Raw genomic sequence first — 15,510 nt, 5'->3', positions numbered from 1 at the left:
CTGTGGCGTGGACGTTTGACCCATTGATAACGATGAACTTGGTTTTTGACTTTTGTTTGGTTGATGATAGTTCGGTAATTAAGGTTACGTAAAATTTTCAAAATTTTTTTTAAAGATGTAGAAAAATATAATAATATATTCATTAATTTAATACTATCACAATGGAAGAAATTATATCTGATCTGGAACAGCTAAAAATTTCCGCTTTTAGTAAAGTAAAAAAAATTAATCAGTGTATAAATGAAGTTACAATAGGTCCCAATTCTAGAAGAAATACAGAGCGAACTAAGCAGGATCAGCCTGTAAAAACAAAGAAATGTGCAGATAATAATAAATTTCAATGTACTTCTGAAAATGGATTACCTATTAGACACATTTTAAAGGAATTAGAAATTCAGAGACAAGGGGAAGTTAATGGCGCTATCCAAGCCCGCTTAAATAAATTTGAAGAATTTTCAAGGCAACAAGAAGTCACTAAAAAACAACAATGGCTGAAACAACAACAAGCGTTTATAGAAGATATGCAGCAAAAAGAATCCCGTATTTTTGAAGCTTTAAATGAGTATGACAAAATTACGTCTAATGAACATGCAAGGTTAACTCAGCATTATCAAGAAATAGCAGAGCGAAGGAAAATCCATGAAAAAGAATTAGCCGCAAAAGAAAAACAGAAGCAATTGATTAATACTTATATAGATAGTGTTAAGAAATGTCAGCAGGACTTTCGAACAATATATCAACAAATAATAGTTATTATAAGGACATGTGGTAATAATGAAGAATTAAAAAACTTATTGGGTGATGATTTTAAACAATTAAAAACATTACCAGAGCAATTAGACGAAGTGGTTTCAAACTGTAAAAATGGGAAAATTTCTGAAACGGAAGTACAAAAAGCAGTAGAGCTTGTTCAGCATGTTACTGCTTTGCAAACAAAAATTGAAAAATGTGTAGTTGAAGTAAATAACAAAAAAGAAGCACAAGTAACAACTGAAGTTACTGTTCCACAAGTTACTCCTATTATTTATAGTGAAAGGACACATAAGAATACAGTAGAGAAATCTGAGGGCCCGGCTGAGAAAATATCACCTTCACTGAGTTCAAATCTTTCGCAGTATGGCAGCCTGACAAATTTAAAAATGTATACTGATTTAATGGAATTTTTAGATCAGCACAATCAAAGCTTTAAAGATTTAGAAATGGACAGTTCACAAAAACAATTTAAATTTGAATGTAAGAAAGCTATAAACACTCCAGTGAATTCACTTTCGGGTATCAACTCAAGCCATATATTAGACAAGTACAACAGGTTATATACATTATTGAGAGGTCAGAATGTCATAGTTGGTGACAAACAAATAAATGCATCGAATCATCCTCAGGGTATTCCGTTTTGCACAGACTTACTTGCAAAGAAGTTTGTCTTGCAGGGGGATGTCATGGTATCCAGCAATCCTGAATCTGCTTTTTGTTATGCAACTGTGATAGTTTCATTGTGGAATGATTTTCCGACTTTTGGAAAGTTAGTATTGGCATATTTCTACAAATTTTGCCCTTATTTGGTGCCGTACTATATTCCCCGGCAAGTGGGAGAAACTGATGAAGAATTTTATGTTAAACAAGGCTACCAGTATATTGATGGTCAGATTGAAAGACAAGATAAATTTTTAAAAAGAATGACAGGTATAGATCAATTTTGATTCAATTAATTTGTCTAGAATGTTTCTTGAATATTCAATTTATTTTTGTTACTAGTTGCTACTTTAACTTCATTAAAACTCTGTTTTAGTTAATAACCAGTTGAGCCATAAATAAATACTTATACTATACTATAAATAAAAATGCAAATTTTTCTTAACCTTTAAAACTGACAAATTTTTAGGAATAATGAGACTTTATTCGGCTATATTGATAGTAAAACCTAGAAGAGGTCAAAACACAACACCCCATAATATAAAACATGGTTGGAGATGGTTAAGTTCAATTATAAAACTTGAACCTCGTGTAGACATTTCGGCTACAATGGTTCATACTTTCCTCGAAACTGTTGGTTTTGAATTGGAGGCACGATATGACAGATTTTTTAAGAAGTTAATAAGAATTATCTTCGAGAAATTCCTCCCAAGTTGTAGGGAGAAATGTACAGGTGGGGCAGTTACTAGGTTGGAATTATTATTGAGTGAATATATAAAGAATGGGAAATTCGAACAACCTAGCGGTTATTTAAATTATCCCTATTGGTAGTCTTATTCACATTGTGCTAATGTAGATAATGAAATTATAATTATGCATAATTCTTTACACTAATTTTAAAATATGTATTAACTCCATTTTTAAATACTGTACTAATTATAATAAATGAATGTTTTATACTAGTTTACTTTATTACATTACGCAATTCTTTATCATTATTATATTCCTGCACTGAATTAATTATTAATAAAGTTCTTATTATCGTTTAGAAGTATATTAATACAAAACAATTTTCTATAAAAATAGTACTTATATGTTTTATTTGTAATTACAAGACGAACTCAGTTTACATCATTTAATAAACTAGAACAAATTTGAAATGACAATAATATAAGATACACCATTTTATCTGGATATCCAAGAAAGTGAGTTGTTGCCAAAATTTTCAATAAGGATTCTCTAATTCAATCTTGAAGTCTTCACAATTAGTCAATTTATGTATAAAATCACTGTTATTCACCAATATACAATATTTGAATTAATTAATCAGGAGAGGTAGATTTAAGAAGTAATCTTTTAGTTGAATCATTTGCAACTTCCAGTTCAATTCTGTAAACGTTCCAATTACTTTCAGGATTCTTTCGTTCAGCCCAGAAATAAAGTGTTCCTCTTTGCTTGGGTCCCTTTACGGGTACTTCATATTTGGCAACATTCTCTTTAGCATAATTTTTCTTCTCATTGCCAATATCAATCATGGCATCTTTTATAGGTTCACCTAATAAATGTACTGCAGCCTTGTGGCTTCTTAATGTCTTTAAAGCGTCTTTGTAAAATTCCGTAGCCTTAATGTTGGCGTTTATTTTGCCCTGGAATAATAATCCCATTGTAACAGTTGCCACTCCCCCTATTGCCCCAATTTTAACAAGCATCATATTACTAATGGTCATTTTTCTTAAAAATAATGAATGAACTCAGTTTTATAAATGTAGGTGATAATTGAAATATTAATACAAACTTTTGAAATTCTCCGAATTCTAATTTCGAAATAAGCCATGTAACCTCACTTTTTACTGACTCAACCATTGATCACAGATTTCTAAATAAATGGATAGTATTGGATAGTGAATTGTGATTAGTGTGTGCTTACCCAAAAAATTTAAGGACCATGTTTGGGTTAAACTTAGAGCATTATATGCTACTGGCACATTCTCAGTATCTCCATATATAATTAATAATCTTGTTGCGTCGTGTTCTTTACTCTCTACATAATGTATATTTCTATGTAATTGCATTGAATCAAAGGCCCATAATAAATTTGACTAAAAACAAGTAGCAGTCCATATTCGAATGGAGATCAGTGATTACTGATCAGATCAGTGATTCTAATTTGACTTGACAGCAATGACAGCTTGAGTTTGCTGCTTGACAGAAATGACAGATGGTTGAAGATAAAGGACAAAAGCAAGAAGTTTATTTTTGTAGAATGTAGAATAGTTATTAGTTAACAGTACCAAATATTAAAGAGAATTAAAAATATTGAAGACTATATAAATAGTGATAAATCATGCCAAAGCCAATTTTAATAAAACATGTTTAATTTCAACGCCTTGAAATCTTTTTATAATTGGTTAATTTTCTGATTTTATAAGAAATAGGATAAGATGTAAGTACAGTACACATCAGCTCTATTCAGATAAAAATGTATAGCTAAACCCAGTTTAGAAGAATAGTGAGATTATCCAGTGCTAATATATAATAAAATATCAATCATAATAGATGTCCAGATGACTGTCTTGTACCAAACAAAAATGAGTGAAAGTGATAAAGATGAAATAGACCGAATTCCCTCGAAAGATAGGGTTACAAACTGGGATATAGCTGGTTTTATAATTTCTATTATAAGTCATATTGTGGATGTATTTTTTGATTGTAATTTAGCTTATCGGTATTATATGATTAATGAAAGTTATTTTGTTGCAACATTAGCTTTTATTATAATACCTGCTATAATAAATACAGCATTTAGTTTAAGAATGTATGTTCTGGACCATGAAAATCAAAATAAAAGTACAACCCTTACTAAGAGATTTACAAAGAGAAGAATCTGTTGTGTTATCGTCCTTTTGTTTCAATTAGCTCCGATCTTAAGATATTTTGATGCATTGTTGTATGCTATAAAATCAAAGAAAGCTGAAAAAAAGAAAGACATTGAAAATCAGAGGAAATATTATGAACTTATGGTGAAAGAAGATTCAGATGTTGCCCTATTACGTGTGCTAGAGTGTTTTTTGGAGGCGGCTCCACAACAAATACTACAGATTAGTATTATATTTTATAATCATGGAAGAGATATAGGATCAAACACTTTTACACGTAAGTGTGTTTATTAAATCCAAATGCTTTTATTACCACTCACTGATATAAAATAATATTCTCATTTCAACTGTGCATGCTAACATACAGTGCACATTTTATGCAAACGTTTTAATATATTCAAAGTTTTATGTGAAGTATTTGTTTTTGTATGCTAGAAGTGTTAATTTTGAGGATAATATGAATCGGAATTGAATACATTGGACAACCGTGCAGATCTAGACATTATTACAATTTTAGACCTTCTATTTTAGTGGTTCATCAGTTACTATCAATTGGAAGTTCCTTTGTTAGTATGGCATGGTCCATGGCTTCATATCAAAGGTTATTAAGAGTTTCATTAAGAAATAAGGAAAATATTACTTGGGCCGCAACTATAGTACAGTTCATGTGGCACTTCCTAGTTACAGGTAATTTACAAAATGATTCCATTTATATTGCCTACATTTTTATTTATTTAATTAGTGAAATTGATTTATTTCAAGTACCTAATATTTTATTTGAATCTAGTATATCTTATTCAAACAATACATTTATACATATATTTAACAATTAAATAATTATTACAGATAATATATACATTTAAAATAGGACAGAGGGTTAAAATATACTTTTTTATGCAATAATTAGGTACAATTTTATTCTACACAGATACAGCCTTAGAATAATTTTTAAATTGTTTCATTGAACACTCGGTTTTACATATATCTATTCTTGTAAACAAGTAAGATAAACAATAATCATATCAAACTCTGTTATATTTATCAAAACCACAAACAATGATTTCATCTTCACTTTTCGTAAAAACAAGTGTTTATTATGTGTAAGATAAAGAGCATGTGATTAAAAAACAGATTGTATTAATCCTTTGTATCTTTATCATTAAGCCAGATAAATCTCGTTAATGTCAGTTTATAATTTGAGGATAAATTGATATTTGATTGATATTTATTGTATTTACTATAGACAGACACTATATAACCTAATGAAGTTGAGTAGAGTTTATAAGCAGTTATTAAAAATTACTGAAATTTTAATATTTTTATTCTTGAGAAGCAAACCACTGTGGCATTGTGATCTCAAGATTCGGGCATAGCTGGGAATTAGATATGGCATTGCACTGATTTTGCAAGACCGAGGGGTAACCACTTTATCAAACATTCAGGGACTGCCTCGCAGTCACTATATCTGCTTTAAAATGATTGCAAATAATTTTTCTAAATGCAAACGACAATTGTTTATTTTATTTTTGAATTCAAAGTAAATTTCTGATCATATTTTCTACACTGTACCCTATATTCTAAATTTTTTCAAGAAAATCGTAATTCTACAAGAATTCAACTATCAGCTTGGATATTGTCAAGCACTTGGTGGAGATCAACTTGAATAAATGTTGAAATAATATTTTGCATAAAATTTTATTAACAAATTTACTAATAATGAATTGCATTACAAAAAAAATTTTTTTTTTACATCAAAACTGTGATGTTCTCAAAACAAATTTACGTTGAATTAACAAATGGAACAAAAAATGGGGGTTTTAATTGAAGTAAATTAAATTTGACACAATGCCACCTTATATACATGAAATTTATTTAAAAAATTTGTAACTAAAATAAATATCGACGGATCCAAGTGTTTTTTTTGTTATTATTAAATTATAATTTAATTGCCCCTCATATGTAGCATATTTCAGGCATTCTTTCTGACACTAATATATTAAATAAATAACTGCCGATTAAGAATCAGAACCCTTCCCTCAGCCCGTTGTACCCGATTGGTTGTTCTCTCATGAAAGGCATTTTACTACTTATTAAACAAATTGTGAAATAGGCATTATTTTACAAAATTTGGACTAGCAGTTTGCCCATTGTTAATTATTCATGTATTTTTGCATATTAATGTCAATGTCAATAAAAATTGTGGTTTATAATAAAATATATAAATGCATATTTTACAAGAATTAAAATTCTTAAGAATGTCTCTTATGTTGCTAATTCGCTGGGTGAGTTATTTACACAAGCATTTTTTGTTTTGCTTTTTCACATTTTTATTTTAATATTTCCTTACAGTATCAAGAATTTTATGCATAAGTGTCCTTGCTTCTATATATCCGAAATATACAGGATATACAATACTTGGTTTATTGCTCCATTGGATGGTAATGACTATATGGTTATCAAGTACTTGTGCCAAAAACAACTTTTGTGATCACAATCGACTGTACGACTTCCTTTTCTATGCGATTTTTGGAGCTGTTTACATTTTTACTCAAGTAGTGCTAGTTGAAGGACCAACTTGTTTGAAATATTGTATTTTTTATGGTATTCTATTTATGGAAAATACTATAGCTAATGTCCTTTGGATTCTTTATGATGATAAAGATGTACAAAATTTGGTTTATTATTGGCCAATTGTGTATTTAAATGTGATACCATTTATATTTGGTATATTCTTTATGGTGCTGTATTATAAAGTGTTCCACCCAACCATAGGCTGTGTAAGGAACCAAGAGATTAACAGTTAACATAAATGTAAAATAGATCAATTATATTATTTATTTAATTTATTTTATACTGATTTATTGCTCCTATGGATGAACATTTTTTGTGATTGAAAATTGTCATGTATAAGAAAAAAAATTAATTATTTTTTTGATCATAAAATAAAAGTGTTTCATTAATTTTTTGTGATATGTTATACTAGTTTTACACAATTTTAATGTTGATAGCGTTGTGTAAAACCTGCTGTATTTTTTTTTATTATTTTTTATAGTATAGATTGCTGAGATGAACAATATATAAGTAAGGCTTTTTTGTTTTACAATTATTTGTAGTCATTATATTTAGGTCAAGATTGCCACCTTCCTAACAAGCATAATCTAGAAATTTTAGGTTGGGAATGAAAAAACGTTAATGTAAAAGTTTATTGCTAGTCATATAGGTACTTTATATATAAAAAAGTAATCATCATTTCTTATATTTTTTCACGGAATCATTTTAAAAGTCCACTTTATGTAATTGTTTAGGGAAGTGGCAATCCTGTTAGACATTAGGGAACAATATAGCTGCCGGAATAGTTATAAGATAAACATGACTATGGAGCTGTTTAAGAATATAGTCATATTTTCTGTGTATAAATTTTATACAGGGTGATATACGAATTTGTGTAATTATTCTTATTTAAAATGATCAAAACCTATGAAGCACTAAAATGTCATCATTCATTTTAGCTACCTACATGTCATATAAAATCTTTTAAGATGAATACCGGCTTTCATAATATTGTTATGTAAGACAAAAAAATTTCGCTATTGTAGATTTGTGAAAACAAAATATTTGGTTTGTCCTGAATCAAAAATATTTGCTTGCTTTTCATTTTTCCACCTAAAGGTCTGCAGAAGAAAATTTTTGGTTTAGTTTTGATGTATTTATCCAGTGGCGGCTCGACAGGTGACGCAAGTGGCGCACGGCTTCACCTAAAATTTCCAGTTGGTTGTGCAATTTAAAATATTTTTAATTTTATATAAATTTTATAATTTAGGTATAATTCTATATTGAAAATGTATTGTGTTTGTTTGTTTTATACACAAAATAAACAGAATAGTTGCGCGGTGTCCGCCTTCTGAAAAAACATTGCCTTCGTTGAGCGCAAACATCAGCTTCGTACCATACAACATATAGCATAAGCAAGTGACGTAGATCAAAATCAGTTTGTATTTCGCTTCACTTTGTAGCGTTGTTTACGGCGATTGTCATGGCAAGGATACGGACAACACGTGAGTAAACTAGGGTGTGGGGGGGGGGTACCAGTGATGCAGAAATTGAAGCAGGCATTGTCTATCTTTAAACAATTTATACGATATGTCGCCCAGTGTACGATTATAATGGTTCCTTGTTTTGTAGAATTTTTTCCTATGTATGATCCAGAATGTATTTTATTGGAAACGTCATTTTCCAGATGTGCCTTCTCTCGATGTTGAAAAAAGAGGGAAGTCAAAAGACAAAGTATATGTTCGGAAGTTTCGGAATGAATGGTATTCGGAGTATAAGTGGTTGTGTGGAAGTGTTTATTTAAAAAAACTTTTCTGTAAGCCGTGTTTAATTGTGTTTCTATTTTTTATAAAATCTAAATGAAAATCCTTCTTGCGAACATCAGTTTTTCGGTAATATTGCGAATGCAACTAAAAATTTCCAGATTGATTTAAAGCCGTTTGACACTGAAAATTTGAAAATTTCAATCTATGAATATGCTTTACCTATTCTCAATGTCACGAGCCGCCACTGTATTTGTCACTAAACTACATTTTTATTTAAATAATACACATATACGGATATTCATATTTGGTTTTCTATCTGGAAGAAAATAATGTTAAAGAACAAAATTATAAGAAATTCTCTTGCTATCTCAAAGAAATACGTAAATAAAAAAAACAATTGACTATATAAAAATGTATTGATTCCATAGTAATTTTGATTGTATCCATTATCTGGGGTCAGTAAATAAAACAAAATATTGTGCAAACAGTTAAAACATGGGTGAGCCATTTTACTGATATATGTATTGCAATCTCAAAAAATTTAAAGACGAAAAATAGTTAAATGGGAAAGTTACTGTTCTGTTATTTCAGTTTGTACAGGTTTTTCAAGATATTTTGATTATTTTGCATTTTCTTTGTTTTAGGTTTTTCTGTGCTTATGGTCACTATTTGAAAGCTTAAAATATGCCCTTTTCATTCAGCTTAAAATTCAATAAGACACTAATGCTGAAACAATAATATGAGTCTCCAGTGAAATTCTTTGCAAAAGGTTGCTGTGATAAAGTTTTTACAAAACAAAACTAGTGAAAGAAAAGAGATAAGAGGGTAATATGTTATGCGAATGTTTCTATACATTAGATAAATTGCTCTCTTAATTAAACAGTATATATAAGGTTTGATCAAAAAGTAACGGAAATTTTTAATTTTACGTATTTACAATATACACTTTCGAATGCCTCTAGGTATCGTCTTGAGCAAAATTTGCGATTTTGATTTTATCTCATCTATTGTTGAAAAATGTCCTTTGAGTATCCGTTTTGAGTTTGGGAAATGGAAAAAGTCACAGGGGCCATGTCTGTAGAATAGGGTGGTTGTGGCATCACAACGGTGTTGTGTTCACTAAGAACTGTTCGATAAGCAAAGTTGTATGTGCTGTTGCATTGTCGTTGTGCAAAATCCACGAGTTGGCAATAGAAATTGGACAAAACTTGTAGGTACTACTTCTCAAGTGTACTACAAGACAGAAAAATTCATGATTCCATTGTAGTCGAAACCGATTAGGACGTTCACATTTGACCAGATCTCACTTCATCTTTGATGTTTTAGATGACCTTCCTGAAAATATTCGTATCATTGCCAAAAGCCTTGTTTAACACTTTTAATGCTTCGCTACCGTTAATTCTGTTTTTAACAAAATATCCGACAAACTGTTCCGACTTTTTAATCGCCAAAAACACTGAAGTAAGTCATACTCATTCGCTCGCTAAACACAAACTAAGCATGGCAGCTGCCTAAAAATTGACAGGTACATCACTGAGTACCAATACATAACAAAAGAGTCAACTCGATAGACAAGCTCAATTTGAAAATCCCTGTCACTTTTTGATCAAACCTCATATACTTAATACGAAAATTGTCAATGGTATTCAATAAAGCTGCAGCGTTTACTTATACTAAGAGGAGCTGATTATTTTCCTCTTTTTCCAATGAATAAAAAAGTATTAATTACTTTGTGTTTTATGCAAAAATGGTATATGATACAATCTAAAAACTAAACAAAAGCAGTATAGCAGTTACACAAGGAAATTCATATTTTGTATGTTATTTTAATTAAACATATAACTGTGGAATTAATTTGAAACTGTATCCCCACTGATGAAATGATGGTAATTTGTGCTAATTAATTGTTTAGTTTTTCTAAAATTGTTACAAGGCGGAAATATGTATGTTTTTATGTTTATAAATAACATAATCAAATATTTTTGAGAAGCCACCAGTGCAGTACGTACATTATTATTACATTACAGAATTTAAATGCTACGTTGAAGATGTCATTACAAAGACTTAAGCTAAGTATAATAGTATATTGGTAGAATTGGTTGATAAAATATTTATTTTCTTTCAATGACAATATGTATATACATAATTATTAATCATTTTTTAATGTTAAAATATTAACTAAGGGTGCAATACATAAAAATAGAACGCATATACTGTTATATTAAAGAAAACGTACATAGCCCAAATGGGTTTATTTAAGTTTTCTGTTGAAATTACATATGCTCAAAATTTCAATGATAAAGTAAATATAAATGTGATATTAGGCTTGCTACTATTTACATAAAATATTTTTATATAGCTTGTTTTTTCAAAGTGTATCAAGCTGAAAATTGTACATATAATTGTATTAGAAAAATTATACAGCATGAATAAAATTAAATATTAAATCGGATTTCCTGTCAATTTGAAAAATTTTGTTATTCTAATTTCTATTACGATGCCAGTGCAAAAATGAAAATGATTTTGCATTGTTATAGAAAATAAATGTACAAAACCAAGGAACAATTATTATTAAGATCAGAATTTGATAATTAGCTCTCTGACCAGAAACTGGGTGCCTATTTCACATATTTTTGTCTTATTTTTTTTGTAAATTATTTGTATATTGAAATAAACGACATTGTATGTACAAATATGATCTTATTTTTTCCTAAATTCATTTTAATCATCTTCTTTCAGGTCAACGAGTATTTCCCATCTTATAGCCTTCTTATATACAGTGTGACCCATTTCAAATCGGTACCTCAGAGCTAAACTGTATTAACTCCATTTTCTACGAAAATGGGATTATTTTTGACTGCCCAACACAGTTTCTTATGCTCTTTCACGTGCTAAACAGTAATAACTTGCATTCATGATACTTTCGAAGATAGGCAGTGCTAAATAATAATAAATCCCAACCTCTCTCCAAGCTAGACAATCGTATGTGTATTTAATATTAACCGTGTTTCATTTCCACAGTATTAAGTTCCTTGTTACATCAATTTAGTCCGAGCCAAACAGGTGTATATGTGGAGTTAATATTCTATTAGTTTGACTTCGGAGTATTAACTCCACACATATCAAGATCATGTTGGTTTACTTAAGTATTATATCCACATTCATTGTATGTAGACGTGTTTTTGCAGTGTTGGTGATAACTGGTAAATTATTAGTTATTGAAAAAGTGACTGATGACATGTAAAGGCGACATTTCTGTTTAAAGAATAATAATTACATTTGTTTTTGGTTTTTCTATCCAGTTTATTAAAAATTAAGTGTTGTTGGCTTATTTAAACTTTAGTTTTTTTATGAATATTATCTGATGTTTATATTTTTAAACATATTTATTGAATGTAGTTTATTTATTGTTTTGTTGTTTGTACTATTTCAATAAAAAAAATTAAACTGGTAGTTTTTATTAGTATTATCCTCAGTATTATCGCACAATTAGTAAATATTATAATATAAAATCCCTGAATCATGTTTGTGCCAAATAGTGTTAACTCCATTTTTTCGAAAAAAAAAATACGAATAGAAAATTATTCTTTAAATTACAATAAATAATATTAAAAGACGTATAACTTCACATCATATTAATTTTTTTTATCGAGGAGAAGTAAGAGTTCGAAGTTATGGAATAAGCAAAATTTAAATCTTTAAATCTCTCCTATAAAATTTTATTTTTGGCACTTAATACAGGTTAACTCTGAGGTACAGAAATGGAAACAGGTCTAGAAAAATGGTATTTATTATCTGATTTATTTCGGGTTTTTTTCTAAAAGATGGAGCAATAAAAACTCGTATTATGGCGCAAAATATTAAAATTTGATTTATATGTTCAAGGCCTACTATTTTTTTCACTATCAAATTTTACAAAAACCGTTTAGTGATTGTTTTCTTTCAAATCTAACTATGGCACTAGATTTAGCATACCTAAAACAGTTTTATACCAAATTTCGTAAATAAATAAATAACTTAATAATGAGGGATTTATAACAATTTTAATGTAATGTAATTTTATAAAATAGTAATTTTCTGAAAAAAAAGGCTATGAAAAATGATTAAAAAAAAATGAGAAATTAATTTTATGCTTTTACAATGACAATTAATTAATTTCGATACACTTTTCGAATCCCTTACGAATATTTCTTTGAACATTCTGTAGTTGTTGCACACAACTCTTCTTTATATAGGCGTGACTTATAAACTTTAGATTTTGACATCCCATATAAAAAAGTCCAACGCCGTTAAGTCCGGGGACCTGGGTGACCATTTATATTAGGGGGCTATTGCTATCTATCCATCAGTTAGGAAAGAACATAAAACCATTCTTGCATTATGGATAGGACATCCATCTAACTGAAAATGAACTCTTTCTTGTACTGGAAGTTCATGTAATATATTCCAAAATTTATTTCTGGTTATAAATCCCTCATTATTATATATTTATTTTCGAAATTTGGCATAAACCGTTTTAGGGGATGTTGAATCCAGTGCCGTAGTTAGATTTGAAATAAAAAAATGCGTTTTTGTAAAATTTCAGTGAAAAAAATTCTCGGTAAGTCTTGAACATAGAAAACAAATTTTAATATTTTGTGCTAGAATTGAGTTTTTACTGCTCCATCAAGAAAAAAACCGAAATAAATCCGATAATAAATACCATTTTTCTAGGCAAGTTTCCATTTGAAATGGATCACACTGTATATTTTTTATAGAACTGAAAAAAAAACAAAAATTTGATAAAACATATATTGTGTAAAACTTAATATATACATTTTATGTTTATATACATATAATACAACTGAGTTAATAAATTGGACCGTCTTCTAGATTGTCGTCCTCATCTTCGTAGGCTTCGCCATTGTCGAAATAATTATTTGCATAATCTGTCCCATCATCCATTTCTTCATCCTCATCGATTTCTTCAATTTCTTCTACTTCATCATCACCCACATTATTTGCTGGTACTTCAGCATTCTCCGATTTTTCTTCTAATTTCTCTAATAATGTAAGTCTAAAAATGAAACATACAAAAACATATATTAATGATGAACTACGGATATAATTGAAATATAGTAAGTTCTCGTCATACTGTGCGTTTAGGACGGTGACGCAGATGTCTTATGACGAACTGTGATATAACGAAATACATAAATACATATATATACACATATTCGTATATATTTATGTATATATATTTTTATACATATAAATAAAACTATACAAATAAATAAAACAAAAAAAAAACAAGAACTAGAGCTCTGGATTAAACATGGACTAAAGCTGATGTATTATAAGTGAATCTGTGGTATATTGAGGTACGATATACTACTTATAAATTTACCTTTGTTCTACATTAACTTCCTTGACAACTTTCTTTTTAATTCTTTTCGCTAACATTTTAGGCCTTAGTTCAGATGGAAATAATGCCCAGTCATACTTCTCTTTAACAGTCGGTAATTGAGCGACCAATTTGTCTATTTCTTGTTCTGGTTGGTTATTTTTATTTTTTGGCAATTTGATATATGAACCCGACAACTGCATGTGGTCTATGAAATCCTGCCTTAATATGAGAAGATAGTCCATTTCTAACGAAGGCTGAAATAAGTTGGAACATTCGAAAAAGGATTTAAAAATTATACAGCAATATAGATTCTATATATTACACATACATTTATAGGCACTGGTCTTCTGTCTAGAAGAGGGTAAAGAGGTGGCGGCTGAGTTACAGGACCTGGTAAGACTTCATTACCACCAACCCCTAAAGCATTTAATTGTTCTCTATTGAAGGACTTCGTGTTACCACCTCGTCCTCCACGTCCACCTCTTCCTCTACCACTCATTTTTTATTTAGACTTTTAATTTCTTTAGATCGTCTGTAAGATTTTTAACTTCTGATTGTGCCTTTTCAAATGCTTCCTAAAAGAACAAACAGTGCTTATTAAGTATAAAAGAATTATACTGTAACATAGCATTATATGAAGTACTACGAAAGGCAATCTTACTAAATCGTATATCACTTTAACAATCAAGGAACAGCTTGGGCAAGTGGCAACTTCTTCACCAGCTAATAATTCCTCCTGAAATAGAGATGTATAACTATATATTACTAATAAATTTGGTAAATAGTACCTTTGATATTTGGAATCTGTCTCCACATGGACATGGATAATAATATATTTCCTCGTCTTCGTCGTATTCGAAATCCTCAATTTCGATTTCGTCGTGAAAAACACTCATAACTATTGCAAAAGAAAATACGAACTTTCATAATTACTCATATATAACCATACTTAATTTAGGGTTATGTTTAAAAATTATAACATAAGTGATAACAAATTAACGTACAGCATTTTGTTTCTTCTTCGTCTTCTTCACAAACCTAGATTAAATATAGACATACGGAGCTTATACTACCCGCGACCTGATATCCATGGCCAACTAGACAAAATTAAAAGGCTTACACAATTATTGTTATAATAACCATTTAGATCATGTCGGCTTAAATAGTACGAATACTACGATTTAGCACGGTTTATACTCACAAATCTAGTTTTAGAAATTTTCCTGTCTTAATCTGAAATAGAAGAAGAACCAATGCAATTAATAAACGTAGGTGAACTTTTATAGTGAAAACCAAAACATACAGCTACACATCGTCGTTGCGGCGCCTTCAAGACGCGACATGTGCATTTTATCAAATTGTTCAGTGGAGTTAAAATTGTTTCTTCGCTTTTTTATTTAAGAAGATATTGAATTATGGCAAAATGAAAAACAATAAGACGAATTTATTGTGCTGTATTATGTAGTTACTATTTGTGATAATTAATGTACATGTATTTTCGTATTGTGTAATATTACTA

At 29.4% G+C, this 15,510-nt stretch overlaps 4 protein-coding genes across 4 annotated transcripts; 2 read left to right on the top strand and 2 right to left on the bottom strand.

Moving 5' to 3' along the window:
* Positions 1–56: 56 nt before the first annotated feature.
* Positions 57–2,366, top strand: LOC108916749 (nucleoporin GLE1). The gene is made up of 2 exons (XM_018723043.1): positions 57–1,683; positions 1,883–2,366. The coding sequence occupies exons 1-2, from the start codon at positions 162–164 to the stop codon at positions 2,242–2,244; spliced, it is 1,884 nt and encodes a 627-aa protein (XP_018578559.1). The 5' UTR covers positions 57–161; the 3' UTR covers positions 2,245–2,366.
* A 123-nt stretch (positions 2,367–2,489) lies between these two features.
* Positions 2,490–3,537, bottom strand: LOC108916751. The gene is made up of 3 exons (XM_018723045.1): positions 3,341–3,537; positions 3,209–3,289; positions 2,490–3,144 (listed from the first exon to the last, which is right to left on the bottom strand). Exons 2-3 carry the CDS (start codon positions 3,274–3,276, stop codon positions 2,736–2,738), a joined length of 477 nt encoding a protein of 158 aa, XP_018578561.1. The 5' UTR covers positions 3,277–3,289; positions 3,341–3,537; the 3' UTR covers positions 2,490–2,735.
* A 91-nt stretch (positions 3,538–3,628) lies between these two features.
* LOC108916752 (XK-related protein 4) lies at positions 3,629–7,153 on the top strand. The gene is made up of 3 exons (XM_018723046.1): positions 3,629–4,566; positions 4,821–4,976; positions 6,639–7,153. Exons 1-3 carry the CDS (start codon positions 3,978–3,980, stop codon positions 7,091–7,093), a joined length of 1,200 nt encoding a protein of 399 aa, XP_018578562.1. The 5' UTR covers positions 3,629–3,977; the 3' UTR covers positions 7,094–7,153.
* A 6,229-nt stretch (positions 7,154–13,382) lies between these two features.
* On the bottom strand, positions 13,383–14,727 carry LOC108916750 (DNA-directed RNA polymerase III subunit RPC7-like). The gene is made up of 4 exons (XM_018723044.1): positions 14,653–14,727; positions 14,320–14,566; positions 13,992–14,245; positions 13,383–13,661 (listed from the first exon to the last, which is right to left on the bottom strand). The coding sequence occupies exons 2-4, from the start codon at positions 14,488–14,490 to the stop codon at positions 13,454–13,456; spliced, it is 633 nt and encodes a 210-aa protein (XP_018578560.1). The 5' UTR covers positions 14,491–14,566; positions 14,653–14,727; the 3' UTR covers positions 13,383–13,453.
* Positions 14,728–15,510: the final 783 nt, after the last annotated feature.

The sequence above is a fragment of the Anoplophora glabripennis genome, unplaced genomic scaffold (assembly GCF_000390285.2).
Source record: "Anoplophora glabripennis isolate ALB-LARVAE unplaced genomic scaffold, Agla_2.0 scaffold2245, whole genome shotgun sequence".
NCBI classification, from domain to species: domain Eukaryota; kingdom Metazoa; phylum Arthropoda; class Insecta; order Coleoptera; family Cerambycidae; genus Anoplophora; species Anoplophora glabripennis.
Note: the sequence above shows the minus strand (reverse complement) of the source record. Positions and strands in the feature narration are given on the sequence as shown.

Coding starts and splice junctions, on each gene's coding strand:
- LOC108916751 (XM_018723045.1), bottom strand. CDS start 3,276: ATGGTTGAGTCAGTAAAAAGTGAGGTTACATGGCTTATTTCGAAATTA. Junction 3,145..3,208: donor GAATTCGGAGAATTTCAAAA/GTTTGTATTAAT, acceptor ATTATTTTTAAG/AAAAATGACCATTAGTAATA.
- LOC108916750 (XM_018723044.1), bottom strand. CDS start 14,490: ATGAGTGGTAGAGGAAGAGGTGGACGTGGAGGACGAGGTGGTAACACG. Junction 14,246..14,319: donor GAAGACCAGTGCCTATAAAT/GTATGTGTAATA, acceptor AACTTATTTCAG/CCTTCGTTAGAAATGGACTA. Junction 13,662..13,991: donor GAAGTTAATGTAGAACAAAG/GTAAATTTATAA, acceptor TTTCATTTTTAG/ACTTACATTATTAGAGAAAT.
- LOC108916752 (XM_018723046.1), top strand. CDS start 3,978: ATGACTGTCTTGTACCAAACAAAAATGAGTGAAAGTGATAAAGATGAA. Junction 4,567..4,820: donor AGGATCAAACACTTTTACAC/GTAAGTGTGTTT, acceptor CTTCTATTTTAG/TGGTTCATCAGTTACTATCA. Junction 4,977..6,638: donor GTGGCACTTCCTAGTTACAG/GTAATTTACAAA, acceptor ATTTCCTTACAG/TATCAAGAATTTTATGCATA.
- LOC108916749 (XM_018723043.1), top strand. CDS start 162: ATGGAAGAAATTATATCTGATCTGGAACAGCTAAAAATTTCCGCTTTT. Junction 1,684..1,882: donor ATTTTTAAAAAGAATGACAG/GTATAGATCAAT, acceptor ACAAATTTTTAG/GAATAATGAGACTTTATTCG.